The sequence below is a fragment of the Cokeromyces recurvatus genome (assembly GCF_025118155.1).
Source record: "Cokeromyces recurvatus strain NRRL 2243 chromosome Unknown BX663scaffold_40, whole genome shotgun sequence".
Taxonomy (NCBI): Eukaryota; Fungi; Mucoromycota; class Mucoromycetes; order Mucorales; family Mucoraceae; genus Cokeromyces; species Cokeromyces recurvatus.
This window is the reverse complement of record NW_026251426.1, coordinates 17,024-43,961: the sequence shown is the minus strand read 5'-3', so window position 1 is coordinate 43,961 and position 26,938 is coordinate 17,024. Positions and strand designations below refer to the sequence as shown.

The following is a 26,938-nucleotide window of genomic DNA, read 5'->3' as shown; positions in this document are numbered from 1 at the left end:
TCAATACCATGATGAGTCGACGGACTTTTAATTTACTTCATTTCAGTATTTACAACAGACAAAAGTAAAAAAATAAGAAATGATTAGGAACTTTCTCTTTTAACCGAAATGGTAAGTTGCGCATCCATACCTAAAGCATAAATGGGGATATGAATATAATGAGCGATGGATGGATTACAGTATAAGAGATGGATTACTAAATGGATTATCAGTATAATAAATGTTTATGGAATTTTAATTAATCAAGGACATTCGAATTAGAAATCCAATGCTTGTTAATTTAATTCATAAGACAGATCAATTTTGAACAAAAATTCATCGCCTCCCTCCCTCCCCATTATACTTTATTTTTTTTTCTATTCTATTCCTTTCAGTCACTAATTCCTATTTTGTAGCCTACCAGACTTCATCATAACAGAAAGAAGCGTGGACACGTCTCAGCCGGTCACGGTCGTATTGGCAAGCACAGAAAGCATCCTGGTGGTCGTGGTCTTGCTGGTGGTCAACACCATCATCGTACCAACATGGATAAGTACCATCCTGGTTACTTTGGTAAGGTCGGTATGCGTCACTTCCACTTGAAGAAGAACCCTACCTGGCGTCCTGTTGTCAACCTTGACCAAATTTGGGCCCTTGCTGGTGAAGGTGTTCGTGAAAAATATAAGAATACCGAAAAGGTTCCTGTCATTGATGTCCTTGAAAAGGTATTTTATTTTATTTTATTTTTTAAAGTAATTATAATGCTCACCTTTATTTTATTTTTTTTAATCTTATTAGGGTTATGGTAAGGTCTTGGCTAAGGGTAAGATCTCTCAACCTGTAATTGTTCGTACCCGTTTCGTCTCTGCCCTTGCTGAAAAGAAGATTAAGGCTGCCGGTGGTGTTGTTGAGCTTATCGCTTAAAAATAAAAATAAAAATATTTTATCGTTCTTTAAAATATAATATTAGGAGTTCATGATTATTTTAATTATTTTTTCTTTTTTCTTTTTGTTTGTTCAAGTGAAATGAATTCATTCAATTTAAACTGGCAAATTCCCGAATTATGGGAAGTGAGAGTACTGTTATTTGTATTAATACCTAATTTTAAATTGACTTTTTTTTTTTTTTTTTTTTTTTTTTTTAAATAGGATGTTATTAATAAAGTGTAAATAAATGTGCATTAAAATTGTATAAAAGGCTAATCTTCATGTAGTAAAAATGTTGTGTTAAATTATACTGAAATGGAAGCTAAAGTCCATGAAGCAACCAATAACGAAGCATGGGGAGCATCAAGTACTCTAATGCAGGAAATTGCTCAGGGCACTTTTAATTTGTAAGATTTTCATCATTTTATCATCATTTTATCATCATTCTTAATTTAGTATGTTAGCCAATATTTTAATGAAATCATGCCCACCATATATCAGCGTTTTACTGAAAAAGAAGCCAAGCAATGGAGACAAATCTATAAAGTAATGTATTCATATTTTATGCTTAGAAAACTAACATTTTTTTTTGGTAGTCCCTTGTTCTTTTAGAGTATCTTATCAAAAATGGTTCGGAAAGAGTAGTTGATGACGCAAGGTCACACATATCGATGATAAAGATGATGAAGAACTTTCATTATATTGATGATAAAGGAAAAGATCAGGGTATTAATGGTAAATAGTGATATTCTTCTTTGATATATACATTTATTTATATAAATATATACATTTTTTTTTTTGCTTACTTTATTCTATTTAGTACGTAATCGTGCAAAGGAACTAGCTGAATTATTGGCCGATGTTGACTTGATTAAAGCAGAACGTAAAAAGGCAAAAAAGAATCGTAACAAGTATACTGGTGTAGGATCTGAGGGTGGTATGATGTATTCAGGTAGTAGTCGATATGAGGGATTTGGTAGTGATTATGGTAGCAGCAATAGTGCCGATTTTTATGATGAAGAAAGGCCCAGCCGTTATGACGATGAAACTAGTAATTCATCTGATTCTACAAGTAAACAGAATCAAAATAAGAGTATTAAAAAAGAAGAAATTAAGAAGCCAAAGACTGCTAAAGAAATGAACCTATTTGATCTTGACGACAAGGTTACTGTTCAAAGTACCAATAAAAATGATGATGATTGGGGAGACTTTACCATTGGAAATGAAGATGGTAAAAATAAAATTTTAGCATAAGGGGAACGTCATAATTTATATGTTTATATTAGATGATTTTGATGATTTTGTAAGTGCCACGCAATCAAATAATGTACCTCCAAAGCCACCTCATCAAACACCACAAAAATCACAAGATATTTTTGATCTTTTGGGTGAAGAGAATACATTTACAACACCATCTGATCCTATAAGAAAATCACAGGGACGTGATTTAATGTTATCGCAAGCATTTGATACACTAACTGTAAGCAAATCTACTGAACAACTAACTACTAAACAGCCCACTACTGTAAACCAAACTACTACGACTACCACAGCTATTGCTTCTGACACTTCACCTATAGGGGGAATCTGGTCTCAAGCATCCAATTTGATTAGTTTAGATTCTTTGGGTACAAAGTCTACCACTACTAAAAAACCACAGGGCCCCTCAATGAATTCTTTGAAAAATGCTAGTATTAATGCTGAATGGAACAATTGGGCTAATAATTCCAACAATAATTCAAGCAATGGTCCGATTCGACAACAACAACAACAGCAAATCAAGAAGTCTTCTGCTTTTGATGACTTGTTACTTTAAAAGTTTTTATTTATTAAACATTTTTTAACTGTTTTTTTTCATTCTAATTTAAGCCAAACTATTATTTTTTTTTTCTTTTTTGCTTTTCTACCTAAGTTCATTAGCAAATTTGAATGAATGCAGTATATAAACCTATATACATTTATATTCAAATATAAATACCAGTAAACAGAAATAAAAGATATAGGAAGACACTACATCATAATGTTGGTGTATAATACAAGAGAATAATATCAAAGAAGCATACTGAAATGTTCTTATAACCAATTATTATTATTACCTTCTATTTTATATGAGTTAAAGACAAAATTTTATTATAAGAGACGTTCATATCTTCTATATAAATTCTAAAATACACTGTTAATTCTTTCCCTCTCTTGGCCCCCTTTTTTTTTACAATTAATACCTAGACTTAATCTATATTAGATACTCCAAGGTTTTTTGCCATTATAGCATTTATATTTGACATTTCATTAGAGTAATCAATCTTGACTTAAACATATACTTTACCAGTCTGTTTATAGTAAACTGTATAACAAAAAAAAAAAAATACATAAACTACAGATGTTATTAAACTATAAGCTTCATTTAACATCAGGAATGACTTTTAATCAAAGTCAATACGTTCATAGTCTGACAGCCATTCCAAAAGGTAGATAAACTTTGAAACATATTTCACCTAGTATCTATGTTATTATTATAAACATTATTTATGTGAGTATTGAAATGTTAAAATGGTCATCTATTATGTACATTGTAAGGTACACTACTATATGATTATATTACCTTCTCAAAAATATAACCTTCATATAATTATTATCGTTCAATTTAATATTTATAGTAAAAAAAAGGGGTTTTCTTATTTAAGAATTTGTTCGTATTATTCTAACAAAGCTTCTTTTATCTATATCGAACTATGTGTAGTATTATCAATAATTTTTTTTTTAAGATTGGTATGTATAGTATAGAGTAGAAGTCTAATGTGAAAGTAATTCAAGTAACATGTTTATAAAACACTTTTATTTTATTTATTTATTTTGTTAAAATCCGTGCCTTTTCGCGAGATGTTAATGATGGCTAAATTAAGTTTATTTTATATCAATCTATGAAAAAAAAAAAAAAAAAAAATATGTGTGTACATATAAAAATGATTATTATGACTTACGCTGACTTTAGCAATACATTTTTTTTTCCGGAGTCAATTTTTGTCGTCTCTCCTTTTTTCAAAGAGAATCATGACAACCATCACGAACCAACATTTAATAAAAAATTCCTTGTCCGAGGTACCACTTTGGATTAAAATATGGGTATCTTTAAGCTCTTTAATTGTAACATGGGTAAAATGAAAATAAAATAAAATAAAAAGTTCATTTGGTTTTGAACATTATTATTGTGATTGTAGGATTTCGGATATTGTTTACTAAGGTATGAGGTAAAGCTTATTTCCATAAAGATTAAACTAAATTAGTTATAGACCTCATAGCATGGAAGGTGGATCGTTGAACTTTCTTTGGAAACCTTATAATCTTTATGGACAGGTATGTTACTTTATGGTCTTTGGCTATTAATGACAGAAACCAAATGTGAGCACTAAAAGATGAAAAATAAAAAATAAAAAGTTAGCAGGGCCTTAAAAGGAAAAAAAAAAAATACCGAGTTAAACTAAAATTCCTAATATTTAATAAAAATCAGATTGATCATTTCTATGGATTGCCTGCTTTTAATTCTCATGATGGTTTCACAGGCGCTCAAGGTAATAATTCAAATTATATTTTACCACTACTACTACTAATAATAATAATACTACTTTTTATTAGCTGTAATGAATGCTATTGAAACATTTTTAAATTTTCTATATCTTTGGCTATTGCGAAAAAATGTGAATGTAGGCCAGGCAAATTTAATAGGCTTCTCTGCTGCTCTAATGACACTTTCAAAAACGATATTATATTGGCTTGTAGAACCATTTTCTGGATATCAACATATTGGCCATAATACGATGAAAGATCTTATATTTTTATGGATTGTAAGATAAAATCACTTCTACATAATTATTTATATATTCTAATCTAATCATTTATGGATATAGATTCCTAATGGGTTTTGGATTATTGTACCTAGCTTAGTTGTATACACATTAGGCAAAGATATAATGTATCGTTTAAACAATTCACAGAATTTGAAACAACAATAATAAAAAGTGTCCGTCATCCATTTTAGGAAAATTAAATAATGTCCTTTTCCCCGTGCCTATAAAAGTTAAAATTTGAGTTTGAAAACCTTATTTGCATAATAGTATATAAATACTCTTTTTTTTTTTCTCTCTCTCTCTCTTTTGACTTACTTAAATCCAATAAGAAAAAAAAATATATAGTCATATTATACGCAATGACACAGCAAAAATTAATAAACTCTACTATTACCAAATATGAAATTAGAGATATACGTTTCCCTACATCAAAATTATTAGATGGTTCAGATGCAATGAATAAGGATCCTGATTATTCCGCTGCCTATATCATTTTCTATACGGATACTCCAAGCTTTGAAGGTCATGGTATGACTTTTACTTGTGGTCGTGGTAATAACGTTGTCTGTAGTGCGATCGAAGAACTTGCTGTTAAGTTTGTAAATAAGAAATTATGTGACTTGGTAAAAGATATGCGTGCTACTCATCGAATTTGTACAGGTGATTCTCAGTTACGTTGGATTGGTCCTGAAAAAGGCGTTATTCATCTAGCTACTGGTGCAGTTATCAATGCTATTTGGGACCTTTGGGCAAAGGCTGAAAATAAACCTGTTTGGAAATTGGTTGTAGATATGACTCCTGAACAATTTGTACAATGTATCGATTTTCGATATATTACTGATGTGATAACACCTGAAGAAGCTATTCAAATGTTGCGTGAAAGAGAGGCTACAAAGGCTGTCTGTGAGGCTGATGTACTTGCTAATGGTTATCCTAGTTATACAACCTCTGCTGGTTGGTTAGGTAAGAACAGGAATACAGTAGTGTACGTATCGTATAGATGATCAAATGGAATAATGGCTTTGATTTATAGGTTATAGTGATGAAAAGGTACGTAGATTGATCCGTGAAGCCAAGGCACAAGGGTTCAATTATTTTAAGCAAAAAGTGGGTAGTAATCGCGAAGCAGATATTCGTCGAGCTGCATTAATTCGTGAAGAAATTGGTGAAGAGGGTGTTTTAATGATGGATGCTAATCAAGTTTGGGATGTTCAAGAAGCCATCGATTGGATGCAAGACCTTATAACCTTTAAGCCCTTATTTATAGAAGAGCCTACTTCACCTGATGATGTACTTGGCCATGCTACAATCCGTAAAGGTCTTTACCCTCATACAAAGGTCGCTACTGGTGAACATATTCAAAATCGTATCATCTTCAAGCAATTATTCCAAGCTCAAGCTATTGATTTTTGTCAAATTGATTCTTGTCGTGTAGCAGGTGTTAACGAAGTCTTGGCTATTCTTTTAATGGCAAAGAAATTTAATATTCCCGTTTGGCCACATGCAGGTAAACTTCTTTAGTTGTATTATTTGTTAAAAAAGATGTATAGACATATATATTAAGTCTTATTTTATGGTTTAGGTGGTGTGGGTTTATGTGAATATGTTCAACATTTATCCTTAATCGATTACATTTGCATTACTGGTACAACTGAAGGACGCGCCTTAGAATATGTTGACCATTTGCATGAACATTTTATTCATCCTGTTATCATGAAGGATGGCAAGTATACAGCTCCTTTAGCTCCTGGATACTCTATTCAAATGAAACGTGAATCGATTGAATGTTATACTTATCCAACTGGAAAGGCGCATTCTCAAAACTAATAAATACTCTATCTACTATGTATAAGCATAAGTTCATGATGCTATAAAATAAAAATTTTCTTTTTTCATTTGTAGAATATACTTCATTTTCTGCTAATAAGAGAAGACAATTCATAAGGGCAATTACAGCATTAATTACATGATATATATCTTAATTGTTAACATTTATTATATCCAAGTATTATACACGAACATTTAGCCACTTGAAAAAAAAAAAAAAAAAAAAAAAAAAAAAAAAAAAACTCCCATCGATACATTTTTTTTTTTAAATTGAAAAGATATAAATAGTCAAATTTCTCTCTAGCGTACACAATACGATTATTTAATGTACAGTACAAAAGGTACAGTAGGATATTAGTTCAAAATTATTAAGCCAAATGCAAAATAGCTGACTACAAATATATAAAGGAATGTGACTCAAAGAATTTTAGAAGTAAAGCTCCATTTAATAAATATTAAAGTATAAATCCTTAATATTTAACTTTTCATAATAAATTTTATTTTTTTTTTTCAAATAAATATATTTTTAAAAGTATAGAGATTATATAAATTTACATTATTTTTCATATTGTATCATTGGGTACTACTAAGTTATTAATTTGTGTATGAATATACATACACAACGCTGCTTCTAACTCTTCTTTGCGTACTGGTTTACTGACATATCCATTCATACCAGCTTCTATGCATTTTTCTCGATCACCTGCCATCACACATGCTGTCATTGCTATGATGTATGGATTATTACCATCCGTTTTATTCATGTCTCTTATCCATTTTGTAGCCTCAAGTCCATTCATTTCTGGCATCCAAATGTCCATAAAGATAAGATCTACTTTTGATTTTGATACTAGCTCACAGGCCTCTCGTCCATTTTGTGCAATCTGTGGTTTGAGACCCATCTTACTCAACATCCTCGATAACACCTTTTGGTTTATTGGGTTATCATCTACAAGTAATGTTGTCTTATTTGATAAAATATCAGACAAAGTTAAATTAATTTCTGAAAATGTAAAATGCTGTGTTTTATGATATCTATCTTTTGATTCAACCATTGGAGATGGTTCAGAGTGATTTAAAGTTGACATATGGCGTATGATGCTAATTAGTTTGGAGTTTTTGATGGGTTTATAAAGATTCCATTTACGATCCATAGATTCAAGTGCTGTAGGATCACCCTTTTCTTCCGGATGTGGAGTGATATTTTTGGGTAAAGAGCGAGCTTGTGAACCGTTTATCGAAGGCGATGACTTTTTGTTCGATTTTATCAGTCTAATATCGTTGATGCAAAGCATAGGAATGTTCTTTAAACTTGGATATGTACTCCTTAATTTATTGATGACCATTTCACTTGTCGTAGGCTGAGAATCAAGAGAGTCAATAATATCAAAGTCTGTATCTACAATAATGACAGAATGATCAAAATGGTTTTCTTGAGTAATATATGCAATAACTTCATCGTAATCCATAGTTTGAACATTTTCTATAAGTAAGCTGCGTATAAGTCCTTGCCAAGCTTGTTTAGCAGAATCCTTTTGCGTAATAACCAATGGGTTATTGCATACTAGCTCACAAAGATGATTTTGTTCTTTATAGGTTAAACTATTTACTTGCTTCTCTAATAAAACCTGAAATTTGAATGTTGAGCCCCTCCCAACTTCAGATTCAACCCACTTTAAAAGCGTTAAAAAAAAAGTTAAAATTAGTAAGTTGCTTAGGGATAAATAAATATAAAACAAATCGTCTTACCATATCACCCCCCATCATACGACATAACTGTTGACTAATAGCTAGGCCAAGCCCAGTACCGCCAAACTTACGCGTCGTAGATGCATCTACTTGAGAAAACGATTGGAAAAGTTTGTTTTGTTTGTCCTTCGGGATACCAATACCAGTATCTGTTACAGAGACTAAAAGAGAAATTATATTATCGTCTTCCTTTTCTTGCTGTTGTCCCATTTCAACTAAAATACGAACGTAGCCCATTTTTGTAAACTTAAGAGCATTCGACAGTAAATTAAAAATAACTTGACGTAAGCGTACCAAGTCACCATAAATATGAATTGGTATATTAGGATCAATTTCGTACCACAGAGTTAACCCTTTATCTAAGAATGTGGGAGCGACAAGCTTTACAGCACTTTCAATTACAAATACCTATAAATTTATTAAAATTCATTCATTCTTTTTACGAACGGTTTATAATGCTTACCAAGTCTAAAATTCGTTTTTCGAGTGAAAGCTTTCCGGATTCAATCTTTGAATAGTCTAAAATATCATCAATAAGTGCCATAAGATGATTACCTTTTTTTTTTTAAAAAAAAAAAAAAAGAAACAAAAAAAAAAGTTAGCTTATAAATATATATCGATATACAGATACATATATGTATATATTTTTTTGTTTACCTGAAGATTCAATTGTTTCCGCACAATCATATAACTCAGTTGGTAAATCACTCTCCATTAATATACGGGACATTCCAATAACAGCGTTCATAGGCGTACGAATTTCTATTAAAGCACACAATTAAATATACAATAAATTTCATATACTAGAACTTACCATGAGACATATTGGCTAAAAAATTTTGCTTAGCTGCAGCTGCAGCTTCGGCTACTTCCTTTGCTATTTTAAGATCTATTTATTTTCTTCTGTATCAGTAAACTATATGCATATTAAAATTATTATTATTTTTTTTTCTTTAACCTTGCAATAAAGTTTGAGTACGTGCGCGTTCTTCTTCTAATTCTAAAGTTCTTTGTTGCAAGTTGGCAGTTCGTTTACGCACTAAGTTTTCCATGTCATTTGCATATTTTTCAAGCTATCATGATAAACAATGAGTAATATATACATATATATTGAAGCTTTATATAGTTTTTCCTACCAAATTTGCTAAATTATCTACAACATCATTAGATTGTGTAAGATAAGGATCAATTGACTTTATTTGGTGCTATTTTATGAATAAAAAATAATTAGTATGTTAAAAAAGTATATACATATACACATATGTATGTATGTATGTATGTATAATGCAAGCATTAGTTACCCTAATCATAGAACACGATGGCCTTGAGCTTGGATCAGATTGTAAACAATCATAAATAATTGCATTAATCTTATCAGAATATTCATCTTCTCCAACTGGTTGTGTGGACACCCTCAGGTTTTCATTAGCTATACGCATAAATATATTTTCATACGATAATCCTTGATTTAGAAGCTTTTGATATGGCTTTTCTCTTGTAAGTATTTCATTGATAATAACCCCAACGCTATTTATCAAAACATATGTATGAGTAAAATTCAATATTTATTTATTTATTCATTTTTACCTATATATATCTGCTCGCTTAGTCGGGCAAATTAGATAAAAACCTACTGATGTACAGGTTACAGCTTCAGGTGCAATCCAAAGTAAATGTTCGCTGTCGGGAAGAAGATAAGTTTGTTCAGATATAATTTCTTTATTATCCATATGTAAATTCTTTCGAAGCGCAAAATATACGGAGGGATCAATTTGATTTCGACGTATCCTTTGTAATCCATAATCTGTAATTTTTAATTCCCATTTACCAGTAATGAGACAGGAAAATGAAGTTAGGCAGCCATGATAGATAAACTGGGAATGTTGTAAGAAGTCCAAGCCTAAAATATATATATATAAGCTTTTAAACATACACACACACAAAAGCTACCTTCTAATAAATCATTGATAAGTGAAAATTTAAAGATCCATGATAAATCAATATCAGAATTAGCTAATATATCCGCTAGTGTTCCTTTTGCGCAGTACTCTAATGTGAATTGGGTTAAATAATCCCAACTTTCTCTTTTCTTTTTTTTTTCTTTTTTTTTCTTTTTTTTTTCTTTTTTTTTTCTTTTTTTTTTCTTTTTTTTTTTTTTTTTTACCTTCTACTATAAACGTAGCATTGGGCTCAGCACAAATACCAATAAATTCGACTAGCTTTGGATGTCTAGAAAACTTCATCAATGCTACTTCTTCACGAATAGAATCATCTATTTTTAATTTTTTAAATCCAATTTGTTTGATAAAAACGGGTAAATTATGACTAATAGTAAGTTTCGGTTAGTATATGTATATATAATAAAAATATAAAGCTTACTGATATCCAACTGTAAATTCCAAGACAAAATCTTTCTTCTCAATATGATCAATAGAAGATCTAACACTAATACAATAATCAATACCATTTACATGTTTACGGTCAAAAATGTAAAACACATTTTATTTTCCCACTTACCTTGAAGATAAGGTAACTTCATTTGTAAATACTAGTCCAGATTCAATCACACCCTGTTGCTGCTGTTGCTGCTGTTGCTGCTGTTGCTGCTGTTGCAGATATGGGAAAAGAGGACTTGAATGATCAGGGGCTACATAACTTGTTACTGGCATCATATTATCATGTTCAGACATTAGTGGTGAATCCATCGATGGCGCTGATGGCAAATGAGGCAGAAGTGGCCTCATTAATGACTTATAAGTCAATAACCATGTTTCATCACTCAATAAATGTGCTGACCGCCTCTTTTTTTTATACCACCAATATCCAAATATTGATAGTCCAATTAACAATAAAGCACCAATTGGCACAAAGATTGTTATATAAAGTTGTTTTTGATCATTATACTGTTCTTCAAAGTACTGTAAACAGTAGTCATTACTACTGCTTTTGATGTCACCTTTGATACAAGTATGACACGTACTGGATCCTTTGTCTGAGTACATACCAAAGGGGCATGGTAAACATTCAGACATATCCGCCCATTTACTATAGGTATTGATTGGACAGGAAGCACATCGTACTGACCTGACTGTTTGACTGTTTTCATCTAGACAATAGTAGCTGGTAGAAAGTTCATAGTAATAGGAACCTGCAGGACAAATATGTGTTACTTGTGTAGTTGATATGTCGCTCATATTCCATGGCTGAGGTATTGTCAACATTGTTGAAAATAAAATATTCATGACAGATAAAAATCCCATGGAAAACGTGTTCAAAAACCAAAATCGTGATACTCGTTTGTCTAAAAAGGCTTGAACTTGGTCAAAAAGATCTGCTGTTGTTATTATGGTAGTTGAATTGTTCAAATAGCCTTTCAGCATACGCTAAAAAAAAAAAAAAAAAAAAAAAAAAAAAAAAAAACGAATCAACACTTTCATCTTAAAACCCCCCAATCAATATATTTTTTTTTACAGAATTAAGGATATTGAATGTATGCTCTGATAGTGTAACATAATAGTCTGGAGTGTATCCTGAATTATGGAGTCGAAGTAAAATTCTAGTTACTTCAGAATCCATGAAACTCGTAGTTGAAATATTGATTTTGTTGACTGGTAATATTTCCACTGGTTTATTTGCAGCTGAAGCAATTGCACTATAATTACTATAAAAATCCTCGCAAAAATCGCTTTGTTTCCAAGGAGTCAGCTCCGAGATACATAAAGGACTAACAGAATTAAAGTCAAAAACACTCTGTGCAATCTCTTTTGACATACTAGCTATATCGTTTGAAATTGAAAATATGTTCCTATCAACATTGTTGAGAATAAGTATTTTTTTTTTAACTGTGTCTGCGTATAAAAATTTACTTTGAATTTGAATAATTCAAATCTTCATGAAATGTGCCTATCAAGACTACGGGCGTTTCATTTTCATTGCTTATTTGAGCAGTATATTCAAGTAATTCTGGATCACTGGTTTGAAGTATAATGCCTTTTATGTTTTGGGCTTGATAATAATCTATTTCAGTTTTAAGTTGACTTGTATAACCTAAAATAAAATTGAAGTTAACTACGTAATAATTAAGTTCATTTGTTATTAATTGTTACCAAGTACATCTTGCTGCATTGTTTATATCATTCAAATTAGCCAGAAATATTCTTCATTTTTTTTTCATCTTACCTCATTGACATTCCAAACATTCCAATTCAGTTTACGTGCAAGGTCCTTAATACCTGCCATAATAGCAAAATTATATGTGTCTCCTTGTGCATTTGGCAAAATGACACCAACGTCAGCATTGTTATTTTTTAATGGAAGCAATGTTGTTTTCTCGTTTTCCAAGACTGTTAATAATGTTTCGTTAGTAATTAATATAGGGCCTGTTTCGATAGTTTGATTTCGAAAAACATCATAGCCTGTCAGGATCTATTAAATATAGTTTAGATTTCAACTATTATTTATTTTTTTCTGCCTTTATTTTTGTTTACCCTTAAATACATAAGAAAGACGGGTAATGCAGCTTGATGATAGGGCAGTTGTGAAATACCAAAGACATCTTGATGTTGTTGAAATAACAACAGCATATCATCAGAATTTCCTGTGTCAAAAAATGCGACACCAAGTTTCCTGCTTGTGTTATAGTTTAGGACATTTAATGCAGCACTAGAGATAATATCTGTCCCGAGCTACAAATATAATAGAATAGGTTAGCATCTCTATTATATTTCTTTATTTTATTTTATTTTTCTTTTAATGCCTTACAGAACCACCTAGGGAAATTAATGAATCGTATTTTTCATTATTTATCAAGTAAGATGTAACCTCAGTAATCGATTTTGCTGTATTGTTGTAATCAGTGATAGCTATCAATTCAGGTGTAAATCCAAGTGCTCTTGTAATACCGAAATACCGACTATCAAATGCGTCATCGTCAAAGCTCGTAAACCGTAGAATAAGTGGTTGTTTATAACCTCGTTTCAATAACTCAGCTCCTATGTATTCGCCGGATTCCGTATTTTTTTGAAGGATTCGAGTAAGGCCTAATTGTTCTGCATATTTAAGCCCTGCATTGAAGACAAGGACGGGTATATTTTTGGATGTAGCGTATTGGACTGCTTCTACAATTTCGATATTTGGAATAGTGACAATAATGCCATCAACACCCTACAATGATAATATAATAAGACGAATGTAAATTTTTTTTTTGAAATAAATGAATTACAAACTTACACTATCGACAGCACTGTATATATCGGCTTTCATCTTTTTTATAGAGTTGATATAATGACAATTCCAATCAAGTTGAATATTGAGGATGTTAGCCGCATCTTGGGCCCCTTTTTTTGGGCTTTGTGTAAAGGTCCTCGTAGCTGAGTCATGTGATATAATGGCTATATGAGGTCTTTTATTTGGGTCATAATTTTCAGACAGCGAACATGAGGGGATGGTAGTCTTTTGAAAAGAAATCTCAAATGAATATTGTACAAAACCCAATACTAATATAAATAAATGAATCAACATTATCGAATTCTATAAGGGAGGAAGAAGAAAAAAAGAAGGGAAAAGACAGAGGAATATGAAGTATAATAGTTCTTTATTATCAAACATGGTTTCGAATATCGGGAAGGAAATTAGAATTTTTCTTTTTTCTTGAAAAAAAAATCAAAAATCAAAAAAAATCGGGTTATTACTTGCATTAAAGAATTACAAAATAGAATAATTACAAAACGAAAAAAAAAAATGGAAATAAAGAAAAACATATTCATATAGAATAACCAACATAATAAGCATAAATCATAATACATAAAAAGAAATAGTATATAAAACCCAGTGGTGTACTCTAATAATGTAATAAATACTTTCTTTTAACACCTGTAGCATATATCTTTATAGACCTCATTTCGCATTCCTTCCAATCCACATTTAATTCTTGCTCTACTGCTTTCCATGCCTGTTTAAATAAACGGCTATGTTTCTTAATAGCCATAAACAATAGCTGATCTTGTACGCAAGTCCAATCTCGCTGTTCAAGAGATTTGGCTTGTAATGTCTTGAAGCGTCCCCAACAGCAGCCTCGAGAACGATGAGGTAGATAGTGAGTCGAAATCATAGCCCAGGATAGCCCTTGCTCGTAGCCATGTTGAAGTAGTTGATCTTCATGAAACGACCAGGGCGTACGTTGTTGTTGAGGAGACCTAAATGAAGAAGTATAGCTACTTGATGAAGAGGAAGACCAAGAAGGCTGTCGTCGATGTATAAATGTGAAGGGCTCTACTTCATATTGATTAGATTGCTGTGAACATAGTAAGTCTTGAATATCCATTTTTTTTTAGTTGTTAAAATTAAATATTGGGTACTTTTTTTGGTGATATTATATATGTATGTATATATATATACTTCTCTTTAGTTTCCCCTAATTACAATGTTTAATAAGTTGAAAGGTTGGATTTGATTCTCCTACAATACAGAATTTTTAAATAATATACTATAATATTATGTCAATAGGAGAATTTATATTGGATAAAATAATATTAAACATAATAAACACCTACAGGGTATTTTACAATAGCTTCAGAAAACATATTATTATTAACTACTTTACACTGTGCATAATTTGCTAATGGTTGATATATACCAGATTGTTAATATTCGATTCGATTGCTATATTATTTATTACATTCAGGAACCAATGCTATCCCCTATTATGATCATCATACTGACTCAATCATATTAAAGTTTGATTATAAAGAATTTAGTTTCACCACATTTCTATAAAAGGTTGTAGAGCGAAAACTAATAAAATGAGGAGAAGTTTTATTTTATCTGTTATCATATTATATATTCTTTACTAAAAAGGGAGAGAATAGGTAGAACCTCTTAGGCTTCTTGAAAGAAAAAAAAAATAATACATAAATATACACAAATAATTATGCTTTTCTCCTTACATTGTCATGCAATATATTCAATAAAGAAGCCTTATAATGACATACTATATTATTGATATATCATATAACAGTATTCTCCCTTATTATTTTTATTGTTATCATTTTACATAAAGAAAAGCGCGGGTAGAGGACACAGCATACAAAAATTTTCGAAACAAATATCCGCCTATAGCTAGGTAAATTGTTTTAATAACAGATAATAGCATAGTATTCATACATGTAGAAAATTTTAGCACATTATGTATATATCTATATAAATATGTATATATATTTTTTAACTTAAGCTTTTTATCTTATATTATGATTAGCCCTATATACTCCTAATATATAGTTTATTGCGAAAGTATGTTATAAAGGAGTATATAATATACTACTCTTTCATTTTTAATATTATTTGAAAGTTAAATACACATGGCTTTTAACCACAGATAATAAAATACGACATTCCTTCTCTTTTAACATCTATATATAGCAAAAAAAATATTACGCAGACATACATACATACATACATATACATATAAATATAGGGTATAAAAAAATTAAATTAATATAATAAATAACGTGCACTCAGGGTTTAAAAAGTATCTGTGCATATAACCTTGACTATATGCAAACCCTTCATTTTTATTTAATAGATATATACATATATTTACACCATATTACTTAACGACGTGTATTATGTGATCCAACATAGATAGGTTCTCCAGAAGAAGTAAACTAAGAAATAACACATTATTATTTTTATCAGAGCCCTTAATTTCCACTTACTTGAAAATTTGGATCAATTACTAGGCCATTTTTGATGATTTCATGACGATAAAAACCTAGTTTATAATTCTTAGAACATACAAGCAAAGTAATAAATGCAATAAGCTTACTACTACACTGATATCCAAGTCTATTTATAACAAGCAATATTACATTTTAGTTTTAATCTTATATAGTATAGTTCTACTTACCTATGTGGAATATAACTGGCAAACAAACCCCACTAAATATTATAATTAATAAATACAAACATATTTACTTGGTTTATTTTGCTTTACTTTATCACCACAACCATATTCTCGAGCAATCTACATATTAATACATAAGTTATAAATATACACTTCTTTTTTGTCTACTCTATTCATTACCCTTAAAAATAATCCTTTTTCTTCTTCTGACCATTCATGCGTCCATTGCTCTTCACCAGGTTCATTATGTCTATAAAAATATTGATTTGGATTTTTTTTGAACATTTTCAAAGCATCTGCCTACAAATATATGCGTACATATTTATATAAACTAAGCATAAATCTCTTCACTATCTTATATTCTACCTTTGCATTAGATGATCCTTTTTTTCTTTTTTTTCCATTACCAGTGGGATCTGCAATAGACCAAGTACCACCCCCATTCTTTTCCCATGCTTCTGCTGCTGATGCCTCAAGTCCGTATTTTTCAATAATGATAGGATTTACCCAACCCTTAAAATGGCCATCTGTCTTAATAGCTTTGTCTATTATGTCCTGGTTAAAATATTCTTCGGCTGTCAATAGCTTGCCTTCCTCAATAATTTCCTGATAGCGTGGATCTTCCTAAAAAAGAATTATAAGTAACCGCTTCGTTGTTAAATTTTAATACTTACCTTTACTTTGTCCACTAAAAGCTCAATATTGTTCTCCTTATCTATTTCAATTGCTAGAGGTTGTTCTCCTCGAAGTCTTGATGATTTTCGTGTAGGTAATGGCTTTTTTGCTAATAAAGGAAAAAAAAAAGTTAATATTCTACTATTATGTTATTCTCTTCTCCGTTTATTTTTATACTTGTAGACGCCTTTCGTAGCTTTTTCATTGGTTTATTTGCTGCTGTTGTTTTTTCACTACAAAAAAAAAAGCGTAAATGAAAATCACTTTTGGAATCATCTACATCATTTACTCTGTTCCTGTGATAAACGTGGTAACAACTGAATTTTTTATAGATGGAATGTCTAAGGACGCTAATAGTTCTTTATTTAACTCAATGTTTTTTAAACGTTGTTGCTCTAAATGAATAAGTTTTAGTAGTTTAAATCTTTAAAGCATTTTGTTTATTACCATAAGGTGTAAGTTTAGTCGTTGTCATTATATTAATTAAAAAAAAAAGGAACACCAAATCGCACAAATGATAGAAATACATGAAATTTGTGGCTTAGATTATAAAAAAGAAATGCATTAATTTATAGATTTTTATTTATTTATAATAAAAAGATTCAAGAGAAATAAAGAAAAAAAAAATGGCATTAATAAACAATAAACTCAAAGTAGCAGCCATAAGTTAAATTCCTCTTTCTAATATGTATATATTTTTTATTCTAACTGTTGGATTTGCCCATTATGATAACAACTAATCAATTCCACACGGAATTCCGCCAGTTGATGATAGAAAAGTTTCAAAAGATGAGCTTGATTTGTCGAAAGTGTTTCGCCTTCCATACATATTGTGTAAGGAACAAGTAAGGTAACAATACCATTCTTAAGAACAGTTGGCATACCAAGTGATCTCAAAAGAGGTTCCATGTTATGAGGCATGGGATCTACGCCGCGCATTACTGGTCCTTCAGAGATCGTAATAGTATCAGTAGCAATAGCACCAGAGCGTGCATAATCAGGTTTAACAAATTCAGCAAAATAGCTTTGTACTTCTTCTGGCTGTTTATTTGTAAAAAGTAGACCTACTTCACTTGTTAAATTCTGCAATTGAAATATTACGATTAGTCGTTATAAAAAAAAAATAAGTTCCTTTTTACTTACCTTAGCAATGCCAGATAATCCTTCTTTATATTCTTCTTCAGGTGTTGTTCCAAGAGCTTTAGCCATCACACGATTCTTACCATAAAAGAAACGAGAATCATTAAAATCGTGGCGGATTTCTTTAAGGTAAGTGTTGCGCATATCTTTTACAGAAAATAAATACAAATAATCATAATTATCTACACATTCATGAATCTATATATAAATGTATATACATTATTCATTAGATCCTTCATTATTTTATCATCAGACTCTTACATCTTCAATCAATTTTTCTTTTCCTTCACGACCTTTCTTGCTGGTTTGAGTTAAAGGAACTATATACATGTGCGTGTTAATATTTTGTATTAAAAATTATAGATATATGTAGATATGTAAGCATACCAATAGTACTACGTTTGGACTTGGGCATGTTATATATGTATTTATTGAAAAGTCTAGTTAAAATCCTCTTTTCTCTTTTTTTTTTTTCTTTTCTCTTTTTTTATAATTTAAAGTGACCGCTGCATCAATATAGCGGTCACATTATTTTGCTGTTGATAAATCTTGATTTGAATTAAAAAAGGCTTAAATAAATAAAATAAAATGAGGACATAAATTGCGGATGAGCAAAGGGGGTGAAATTGGTTCAACAGGAGATAACATATAAAAAACGAATTCCTTAGTAAACAAGAGAGCAACTAATATGTATTTATATAAATATTACTTATATCGAATGTAATTAAGGGAATAATATCAAGCTATAAACAGATAATGTTAGTACCCGCTTTAACAGTTTTTTTTTTTTTTTTTTTTTTTTTTTTTTTTTTTTTTTTTTTTTTTTTTTTTCAAATATAACTTTTAACATGAGTAACAACATTTACTTTTTAACAGAAGATGGTGTGGAAGCTATGGAATACATTATAGACGATGGTAATGAATTCAATTTGGAGGATTTAACAAACTTAAGCAAGTATAAAGAGTCAAATCTGACTCCAATTGAGCTTGATCCTGAGGACAAAAACTTGAAGAATAACATATTAGTTATTAATGAGAGAGTAGAAAAGGCAAAAGCTGCTAAATTGCGTGCGAAGAGTAGCTACGCCGCCTATACAGTCGACCAGAAAACATTGTTCCTGTATAATATAAAGATCAATTTTTTTTTTTGTCAGGTTGTCATTTATACATAAATAAATATTTATTGAAATAAATAGTTAGTTGTAATATCGTTTTATCATTATATTATTTAATTATAAGAGTGAAATAAAAGAATAAAGTTTCTATATCATAGCCGACAATTATTTCCGAGAAGTGTCAATTTGACTTGGCCTTGTACGATAAAGTAGTTTTTTTTTTTTTGAAAACGATAATCATTCGTAAAAACTTAATTTAGGAAGAAAAAAAAAAAGATGAAGCAAGACTTTTTCACTTTTGCTAAGCTTATATACTTTTAAAACACAAATTAGCATACGTTTTATTTACGAAAATGGAAAAGGTGAATTTGTGGATGAAAGCATAAAGGAGCACTTCGAGACAGATATTGATATTGAAGCACACCCCCATCGATTACAGTACTAATTATATTTGGACTGTAAACTATCTGAAAAAAAAATAGTAAAAGGAAAGTCTCCCAATAAAAAACAAAGAATAAATAAGAAGTCTAATAATAAAGTTCGCCCATATCAGAAGCATGGTTATGCTTTCAAAGAACTAGGGCAAGTTGTTTTGTGTGCATGAAGGGAACTAAAAGTTAAAAAGTTTTTTCTAGGTGTGTTCAAAAAGCTTTATAATACTTTAAATAGAGTTACAAGTTTAATAATAATTATGATATGAATAATGATGTTAATAACTTATGTTAAATTTGAACTACAAGAATGGCAAATGTAATAACTATAAAAACAATATCATAAACAATTATTGTATGACGAAACAAAATAACTATACTGGCATGGTTTTGAAAAGTTTGGTGGACCGTTTGTTGCTTGGGGTGAAGAAAATATCTATTGGTAGCAATGAGGGAGGAACGAGGAGGGCTAACTATTCGTGTAATTGGTGAGCTGATATTAATGGTCTTGTTATAGAACAAGCTCTGGATATAAGCGTAAGTAATATTATAGTAGATGAATTACATAATACAGGATAAAATATAAGCCTGAATATGAAATAAAACGTTGTATATAACATCTTGTAAATAATATAAAACTTATTGACATCCAATCGTCTAGATATATCAATTATAAGACATCATATCATTTCTAAAATAGTTATTTTTATAACCTTGACAAAGGATTCAAATCGTCTTTGATCCACTGAAATAGACACCAGGGACCTAAGCTCAGATCAAACAATCTAAAACCTTAATCAGATCATTATAACATCCAATGGATAATCCATATAAATCAGTCTCTTGAATTAACAAGATGTATATCCGAATACTAACACTGTTTCATGACTCATGTTCTTTGGTCTTTTTGTTTGGACAATTGTATCATATAGCCACTGGTACCCCATCAATTCATGTAAATATTGTTTACATACCTGTCTTTTGTGATTCCTATGTTGTCGTTCAGCATAGTAGCGTTAGTACGGATATTTTTTGACTGTTGATATTGCAATAAGGTATCATTAGCTGCCTGAGTTTTGAACTCTATCCCACATAATTCAATTTCATGTTCATAATGCGTTTGATGTATCAGCACGTCAATTGTTCGCCCAAACTCTGTTTTGTCGTACTCATTTATAATGGCCATTCTTCTGCTTGCTTTCGATACTATCTACCCATCATCAATCTCTATATTTGTATTATAAAGTATCACATCCACAATGTCTCGAAAAATGCTGCAAAAGGTTGACTCTGAAATATTCTTTTTTTCCAGTTTTTTGAAGTTATCAATGCTAAGTAGAGAAATGTATATATAAGCCACTAATAATACTACTACACTTAACCAAGAAGCATAATTTCATTTTTATTTAATACTGTTGCCTTCTTTCAATGATTTTTAAAAGTAAATAATGATCGCTATTTTTGTTTGTTTCTTTGCTCTTTTCATTATCAATATATGTCTTGATTGGATGATCACTTACACTATACGGAACAAAAAAAATTGGTTATCAAGATTGATAAGTAGGAAAAAGCAATTTCTATTACTTACTCATGCTGAAACTGTTTTAGTTCATCAAAAAGCTTGTCAATACATGAGCTATTGGGAACACTCATACTTTCAAACTTGTTTTTGTGATGAGAGCAAACTTTGTAAATAGTTTTTAATTGATCTTTTGATAGCACTGAGCCAGAGCGCTGTCGAATAAGAGGATGCACCATATTAAAACATTTTGAAACAGATAACTTTAAAAACTCTACGTATTCTTTTGTTGTACTACTGTCTTGTGTCGCTGATGCTGCTTTTTGATATAAAACTTGTACCAAATTGCTTTTGTTTTTAACCTCATAATATACTTTAATGAATTTGTCATTGAGGATTTTAGATATAAGAGACTGAACCAATTTATCGTGTGCTATTTATTATATATATACATATATATATTAAAGTCTTTCACTTTTTTTTAGTACTTATTGTTATTTGAATTACCTTCGTTGACCCCATCTTCTACATCTTCGTCTACAGAGCTGTTTTCGTTGCTGTCATCTACAATGTCTTCTTCGACACTGCTCGCTTGCTCTTCTTCTACATGTCTACTGTTCTTGTTGGCTTCTACTTCCTCATTCTCATACCCGTCATCGTTATCGTCAACAACTGTTTTTTCCCCTTCCTCTTCTCCTGAAAATACTTCATCTACTTGAACAGCTACGTGAAACAAATTACTAGAAAACAACACGTATTTTGAGCTGGTCTTTATCCCATCTATAATTAAATCGTTTTTACAAGGAATCTATTTTGTATCTTTAGTTAAAAGAGTTACAGAAACAAAACATTTAATGGATATATGACTCACCAAGGCAGAAGTCAAGCTAAAGATAGTTTTAAATGTAATTGTAGTAGTTTTAGGCCTGAATAATATTAAAATAAATGATTAGTGTAAAGCTTATATGCATTGACAATTCTATACTTACTGTTTTTGTAGAGCAGCACCAGGAAGTCTATACAGGAGTACAGCTGTCTTATAATATTTAACCTAAATGAGCATTAATTTATATGCGTTGGTACAACCAAAGTTGATAGAGTGTACAGCGATTGGACCAGTCAACTTTGACGCAAAATCGTTAAATGAAGGAGCTCTGGTTATTGAAAGATACTTTTCATTTATGAATTTTGTTTCCTTCGTTTCTTTGTGTCGACTACTATTTGATTGCCGGAACTTTTTTGGTTTCTGGGACTTTTTTATACTCTTCATTCCTTGAGTTGACTTGCTACTTGATTGTTGAGGCTTTTTATAGCTCTTCATTTCTTTAATAATGAAAGGGAGAATGGATAGCGGAAATCTCTGATTAAAAAAAGAGAAAAAAAGCACTTAAAATATTCCCAAGTAAAATTTTAAAATAAATAGGAACCCACTCCATTTGGTGATTTAAACTTTAAAAAAACAAATTTTCAAGCAAAAAAAAATAGGCTAGGCACATGACTGATTTATTCATTTATGCAAAGAAAGTTTAACTTCACCAAAATTTTACTATAATTGCATGTATTACACCAAATGGAAAAATTATTCGCGCATTTTTTCAAAAAAAAAAAAAAAAAAAAAATAGCGTACATAATTGAAAAAAATTAGCGTATTTTTCTAACTCTCTTTCTTTACGATATTTCAGGAGATGAACATTATTTTTGAAGACGGTTTAGGAAATCAGCATGACATGGAAGGAAACGAAGTGATAGAGCTTCAAATGGAGGTTGATAACGAGATGTATCCAGTCGAAAGCGTAACTAATTACGACCGTTATACAGAGTTGAAGCCTCCCGAGAAAGAAATAAAAACGAAAACTAAAACATTACCAAACGACAAAAAGCAAACGAATAAGGGAACGAAAGCATACAAACACTATAAGGATGCTGTGAAAGAGAAGCTCTTTTATTTTGTTGAAGAAAAAGGAACGAGCGTTCGTGCTGCTGCAATGTCTCTTAATATCAATGTTCGCACAACGCAGGCTGGGTAGCTAAGAACAACAAAGCTCCTCAGGAGTGTTATAGAACAAGCTCTGGATATAAGCATAAGTAATATTATAATAGATGAATTACATAATAAAGAATATGTCATGGTTGTAAGATTTATAACTTAATTCAATAAGATAAATAGTCATAATAGAATATATAGTGCACTTGTACAATAATTCTGTCTATAGACATATTTAGTTTATTAACCCTTATATTGTATAACTGAACTCATAACATAACAATACTTGTATTGAACTTAATTCTTGATAAACTTATTGACAAGTTTCAACGTACTTCTTCTGTCTTCATTTTATTTTATTTCTCTTTTACTTCTTTTGTTTATATTTAATCCTTAAACTTACCTAAACGACAACAGGATAGACTATAAGCCTGAATATGAAATAAAGCTCTATATAGAACATTTTGTAAATAATATAAAACTTGATGACATCCAATTGTCTAGATGTATCAATTATAAGACATCGTATCATTTCTACATATTTATTTTTATAAGCTTGATAAAGGATTCAGGTCGTCTTTGATTCAATAAAATAAAACATAAAAGATATCAGGAACATATACTCAGATTAAACAATAAATGTTTTATTCAAAACTTAATCAGATCATTATAACACCCAATAGATAATCCATAGATCAGTCTCTTGAATCAACAAGATGTATATCCGAATATTAACACTGTTTCATGACTCATGTTCTTTGACGGTTATTTTTATTTCTTTGATTCAGGATTCATTAATATAAATACAAGCAGTTGTGTAGACATAAAATAATCTTTAACTTTTTCTTTAACTTTCAATTCTTTTTTTTTATTTTTAATTGAATAAAAACAGTCTCAAACTATACTTCCTTTTGTTCCCTTTCTCTCTTCTTTTCTTTCTCTTTTATTTTCTCTTTACGTTCCATCACACTCAGCTTGAATATGGCCTCGCTATTAACTCGGTCTCTGTTACTCAAATCACAAAATTAGAAGCATGTCAAGCACAAAGTATCCGAAAAATTTTTGGCGGTAGTACTCGGTCCTCAACTGAAGTTATGCTGCACTTGGTCAACCTGCCCACAATGAAGGAACGTATTCACCTCCTGCAAGCTAAATTCTTGCTTCGGTCTATCCACTCTCCAGACGATGCTCTTGTCTCCAAGTTTTTACCACATATACGCCCCTCTTCAAGCCATTCTCAATGGTATAAGCTTTCGAAAACACCTATCTGGCAACGGTATACTGCTTTTTTTGACGATAATACTTATGATCCTCGTGCTTTTGCTGGTATCTGTAAAGCATACCTGAAAGATAATCTTAGTGATCGACAAAACAGTAAGAATGCCGTTCTCTTGTCTGCCTGCCGTCCTACCCTAGGTATCGATCCTATCCTCTGGTTGCCTATGTCAAATATAGAACGTAGCCGAATAGTCTGCTGGCGCCCAGGTTAGTTACCTGGTAGTGTCCCTAAACCGTGCATCTATCACCCTAATGCCTTGTTCACAAGATCTCATGCTATATGGTGCCTACATATGCATCGACAATTACAAATGCCTTTGACCGAACCCGACCCTTTGTCCTTCCTCTTGAATAAGCTGCCAAATAAACAAAAACACATGCTATCAATCTCATCAGCTTTCAACTCATCTGACTTTCCTGTCTGGACGATTCGTTGGCCTGCTATGTGCCGTATACTTTTTGAACTTGACTATATTCATCATGGCAAACTTCCTCCAGAAACTGCCCCCTTTGGTACAAAACTTGTAAACTGGTTACGTAACTCTGAATCTAGTATTTATTGATATATCTTGCTTTTCCTCTTCCCTTCTCTTTCTTTTTTACTCTTTTGCCTATCAAAAGGTTTTTTAGTACACTTTTATCCTTTCTCGAACTGACCCGGGCACTCCAATACGCCAGTATTATATGCTCACATGGGTTGTTTAAATTTTTGTTATAAAAATTTTTGTTATAAATAAAATAATTCTTAATCGTAAGAAAAAAGAGAGAGTCACCCCCCTTTTACCCCTAACTAAATTAGTATAAAAATATGGCCTTTTTTTTTAGTCTTTAGACTAAAACAAATCTTTTTTTTTTTGTGTCGTTCAGCTGATGAACAAAGTGTACCTTTTTTTTTGTGCGTCTCAACGATATTTATTAAATATCAGTCTATTTTCTAAAACTCGTAACAGGAACATCCTTAATCAGTCTTTTTTTTTTTGGAATTCTTGGTACATGGGGTATCTACGCGTATTTTTTTTTCTATTATTGAATTGCCACTTCTTATTCTTTTTTCTCTAGAATTACAAGCAATTTTAACATTGTTCATGTTTCTATCGTAACGTAGGAATCTTTTGGAGGGCCGTAGGCAAACTGTAAGAGTTATTTAAGGCAGCATATCTAACAAATATATAGTTGCGCATGATATGTTTCATGACCGCCTTTGATAACACCCTTAGTGAAAGCATAGTTGGCGCATTTTGTGTTAAGTGGCCGTGAAGACTATGTGAGTAGCGTAGTTGCGGTAGAATAGCGAACACCGAATAATTGCTTACTATTGACATTTCAAGGATTCCTCAGGTAACCACAAATTAACACGTAGCTAGGATTATTTATTGCTTTGATTTGAAAATCTGACTGATTGCCTGTTATTACACGACAATAGAAAAAGCAATTTTGTCTTCTGCATGTCACGCTTCTCCTCATCACTCATATGTGTGCAAAGTTTTTATACGAAAAACGAATTTTTAACAGCTAACTTATCTTTTTCTTCTGTCCTCATTTCTATTCTCTATGTTACGTTTTTTTACGTTGTCATATAGAAATAATTTTCTCGCATGCGTAGATAAATTAAAGTATCTATCTGATACTTTGATTGATCATATTGTCGAAGATTTCTAAACTGTGCTTGGAAGCTTGCTTGAAAGACAAAGTACAATACTTTGTTTTAAATCCCCACAGTGCAAGAAGCAAGATAGCTCCACCATTAAATTTTGTAGCCGACTTCTCACTTGCTAAACCTGATATGTAAGAGGGGATGCTGTCTAGAACAGCTGCATGCGTAGCAGAGTTTATGCGGAGTACCTCTGTCAAAGCTAGCAGTTTTTTACAGTCGCTTAGTTACGAGTTACAGGATGAGGATTACGTGCAATTAGAATCGGTTATAGACACGTGTAGTAAATTGAAATATCAAGAATACTAGTTTACATCGATTGCCGAATGCTGTTAACATATAGTTTTCTTTTTTTTTTTTCTTTTTTTTCTTCTTCCTAAATTAAGTTTTTACGAATGATTATCGTTTTCAAAAAAAAAAAAAAAAACTACTTTATCGTACAAGGCCAAGTCAAATTGACACTTCTCGGAAATAATTGTCGGCTATGATATAGAAACTTTATTCTTTTATTTCACTCTTATAATTAAATAATATAATGATAAAACGATATTACAACTAACTATTTATTTCAATAAATATTTATTTATGTATAAATGACAACCTGACAAAAAAAAAAATTGATCTTTATATTATACAGGAACAATGTTTTCTGGTCGACTGTATAGGCGGCGTAGCTACTCTTCGCACGCAATTTAGCAGCTTTTGCCTTTTCTACTCTCTCATTAATAACTAATATGTTATTCTTCAAGTTTTTGTCCTCAGGATCAAGCTCAATTGGAGTCAGATTTGACTCTTTATACTTGCTTAAGTTTGTTAAATCCTCCAAATTGAATTCATTACCATCGTCTATAATGTATTCCATAGCTTCCACACCATCTTCTGTTAAAAAGTAAATGTTGTTACTCATGTTAAAAGTTA

The 26,938-nt window shown here is 30.9% G+C and overlaps 14 protein-coding genes across 14 annotated transcripts; 7 read left to right on the top strand and 7 right to left on the bottom strand.

The window, feature by feature from the left end:
- Positions 1 to 108: 108 nt before the first annotated feature.
- On the top strand, positions 109 to 903 carry BX663DRAFT_490013 (ribosomal protein L18e/L15P; the record flags this gene model as incomplete). Its single annotated transcript, XM_051524934.1, has 3 exons — positions 109 to 111; positions 396 to 704; positions 778 to 903. 3 exons carry the CDS (start codon positions 109 to 111, stop codon positions 901 to 903), a joined length of 438 nt encoding a protein of 145 aa, XP_051378439.1.
- Positions 904 to 905: 2 nt separating this feature from the next.
- Positions 906 to 2,774, top strand: BX663DRAFT_524775 (uncharacterized protein). The gene is made up of 6 exons (XM_051529676.1): positions 906 to 1,056; positions 1,129 to 1,313; positions 1,371 to 1,452; positions 1,503 to 1,641; positions 1,727 to 2,137; positions 2,193 to 2,774. Exons 2-6 carry the CDS (start codon positions 1,222 to 1,224, stop codon positions 2,720 to 2,722), a joined length of 1,254 nt encoding a protein of 417 aa, XP_051378438.1. The 5' UTR covers positions 906 to 1,056; positions 1,129 to 1,221; the 3' UTR covers positions 2,723 to 2,774.
- A 994-nt stretch (positions 2,775 to 3,768) lies between these two features.
- On the top strand, positions 3,769 to 5,010 carry BX663DRAFT_524767 (uncharacterized protein). The gene is made up of 7 exons (XM_051529675.1): positions 3,769 to 3,799; positions 3,888 to 4,059; positions 4,125 to 4,147; positions 4,197 to 4,260; positions 4,415 to 4,475; positions 4,540 to 4,748; positions 4,812 to 5,010. Exons 2-7 carry the CDS (start codon positions 3,958 to 3,960, stop codon positions 4,914 to 4,916), a joined length of 564 nt encoding a protein of 187 aa, XP_051378437.1. The 5' UTR covers positions 3,769 to 3,799; positions 3,888 to 3,957; the 3' UTR covers positions 4,917 to 5,010.
- Positions 5,011 to 5,036: 26 nt separating this feature from the next.
- On the top strand, positions 5,037 to 6,694 carry BX663DRAFT_524763 (enolase C-terminal domain-like protein). Its single transcript, XM_051529674.1, has 3 exons — positions 5,037 to 5,714; positions 5,785 to 6,258; positions 6,334 to 6,694. The coding sequence occupies exons 1-3, from the start codon at positions 5,111 to 5,113 to the stop codon at positions 6,576 to 6,578; spliced, it is 1,323 nt and encodes a 440-aa protein (XP_051378436.1). The 5' UTR covers positions 5,037 to 5,110; the 3' UTR covers positions 6,579 to 6,694.
- A 447-nt stretch (positions 6,695 to 7,141) lies between these two features.
- On the bottom strand, positions 7,142 to 9,190 carry BX663DRAFT_480016 (histidine kinase-like ATPase; the record flags this gene model as incomplete). The annotated part of the gene is made up of 6 exons (XM_051524330.1): positions 9,142 to 9,190; positions 8,985 to 9,089; positions 8,791 to 8,882; positions 8,316 to 8,735; positions 8,152 to 8,251; positions 7,142 to 7,617 (listed from the first exon to the last, which is right to left on the bottom strand). The coding sequence occupies exons 1-6, from the start codon at positions 9,149 to 9,151 to the stop codon at positions 7,142 to 7,144; spliced, it is 1,203 nt and encodes a 400-aa protein (XP_051378435.1). The 5' UTR covers positions 9,152 to 9,190.
- Positions 9,191 to 10,317: 1,127 nt separating this feature from the next.
- BX663DRAFT_524756 (uncharacterized protein) lies at positions 10,318 to 10,867 on the bottom strand. Its single transcript, XM_051529673.1, has 2 exons — positions 10,492 to 10,867; positions 10,318 to 10,376 (listed from the first exon to the last, which is right to left on the bottom strand). Exon 1 carries the CDS (start codon positions 10,792 to 10,794, stop codon positions 10,606 to 10,608), a length of 189 nt encoding a protein of 62 aa, XP_051378434.1. The 5' UTR covers positions 10,795 to 10,867; the 3' UTR covers positions 10,318 to 10,376; positions 10,492 to 10,605.
- Positions 10,868 to 10,894: 27 nt separating this feature from the next.
- Positions 10,895 to 11,735, top strand: BX663DRAFT_524755 (uncharacterized protein). The gene has a single exon (XM_051529672.1). It carries the CDS (start codon positions 10,945 to 10,947, stop codon positions 11,275 to 11,277), a length of 333 nt encoding a protein of 110 aa, XP_051378433.1. The 5' UTR covers positions 10,895 to 10,944; the 3' UTR covers positions 11,278 to 11,735.
- A 2,473-nt stretch (positions 11,736 to 14,208) lies between these two features.
- On the bottom strand, positions 14,209 to 14,523 carry BX663DRAFT_418206 (uncharacterized protein; the record flags this gene model as incomplete). Its single annotated transcript, XM_051522369.1, has 1 exon — positions 14,209 to 14,523. A coding segment is annotated over one exon (315 nt), but the record flags the coding sequence as incomplete, so codon positions are not given.
- A 1,308-nt stretch (positions 14,524 to 15,831) lies between these two features.
- BX663DRAFT_524750 (uncharacterized protein) lies at positions 15,832 to 17,397 on the bottom strand. The gene is made up of 11 exons (XM_051529671.1): positions 17,350 to 17,397; positions 17,192 to 17,297; positions 17,080 to 17,135; positions 16,902 to 17,011; positions 16,594 to 16,851; positions 16,408 to 16,527; positions 16,318 to 16,347; positions 16,231 to 16,262; positions 16,150 to 16,169; positions 16,040 to 16,095; positions 15,832 to 15,988 (listed from the first exon to the last, which is right to left on the bottom strand). The coding sequence occupies exons 1-11, from the start codon at positions 17,375 to 17,377 to the stop codon at positions 15,935 to 15,937; spliced, it is 870 nt and encodes a 289-aa protein (XP_051378431.1). The 5' UTR covers positions 17,378 to 17,397; the 3' UTR covers positions 15,832 to 15,934.
- A 46-nt stretch (positions 17,398 to 17,443) lies between these two features.
- On the bottom strand, positions 17,444 to 18,531 carry BX663DRAFT_524743 (ribosomal protein L10-domain-containing protein). Its single transcript, XM_051529670.1, has 4 exons — positions 18,430 to 18,531; positions 18,304 to 18,362; positions 18,046 to 18,240; positions 17,444 to 17,985 (listed from the first exon to the last, which is right to left on the bottom strand). The coding sequence occupies exons 1-4, from the start codon at positions 18,455 to 18,457 to the stop codon at positions 17,602 to 17,604; spliced, it is 666 nt and encodes a 221-aa protein (XP_051378430.1). The 5' UTR covers positions 18,458 to 18,531; the 3' UTR covers positions 17,444 to 17,601.
- Positions 18,532 to 18,890: 359 nt separating this feature from the next.
- Positions 18,891 to 19,602, top strand: BX663DRAFT_546382 (uncharacterized protein; the record flags this gene model as incomplete). Its single annotated transcript, XM_051530963.1, has 2 exons — positions 18,891 to 19,162; positions 19,491 to 19,602. The coding sequence occupies 2 exons, from the start codon at positions 18,891 to 18,893 to the stop codon at positions 19,600 to 19,602; spliced, it is 384 nt and encodes a 127-aa protein (XP_051378429.1).
- A 585-nt stretch (positions 19,603 to 20,187) lies between these two features.
- BX663DRAFT_258038 (uncharacterized protein) lies at positions 20,188 to 21,206 on the bottom strand. Its single transcript, XM_051521896.1, has 4 exons — positions 21,177 to 21,206; positions 20,563 to 20,919; positions 20,465 to 20,491; positions 20,188 to 20,373 (listed from the first exon to the last, which is right to left on the bottom strand). The coding sequence occupies exons 2-4, from the start codon at positions 20,772 to 20,774 to the stop codon at positions 20,295 to 20,297; spliced, it is 318 nt and encodes a 105-aa protein (XP_051378428.1). The 5' UTR covers positions 20,775 to 20,919; positions 21,177 to 21,206; the 3' UTR covers positions 20,188 to 20,294.
- BX663DRAFT_555804 (uncharacterized protein) lies at positions 20,799 to 22,428 on the bottom strand (the record flags this gene model as incomplete). The annotated part of the gene is made up of 8 exons (XM_051531661.1): positions 20,799 to 20,919; positions 21,002 to 21,109; positions 21,177 to 21,540; positions 21,615 to 21,830; positions 21,909 to 21,915; positions 21,979 to 22,033; positions 22,097 to 22,158; positions 22,213 to 22,428. The coding sequence occupies 8 exons, from the start codon at positions 22,426 to 22,428 to the stop codon at positions 20,799 to 20,801; spliced, it is 1,149 nt and encodes a 382-aa protein (XP_051378427.1).
- A 362-nt stretch (positions 22,429 to 22,790) lies between these two features.
- On the top strand, positions 22,791 to 23,135 carry BX663DRAFT_524735 (uncharacterized protein; the record flags this gene model as incomplete). Its single annotated transcript, XM_051529669.1, has 1 exon — positions 22,791 to 23,135. A coding segment is annotated over one exon (344 nt), but the record flags the coding sequence as incomplete, so codon positions are not given.
- Positions 23,136 to 26,938: the final 3,803 nt, after the last annotated feature.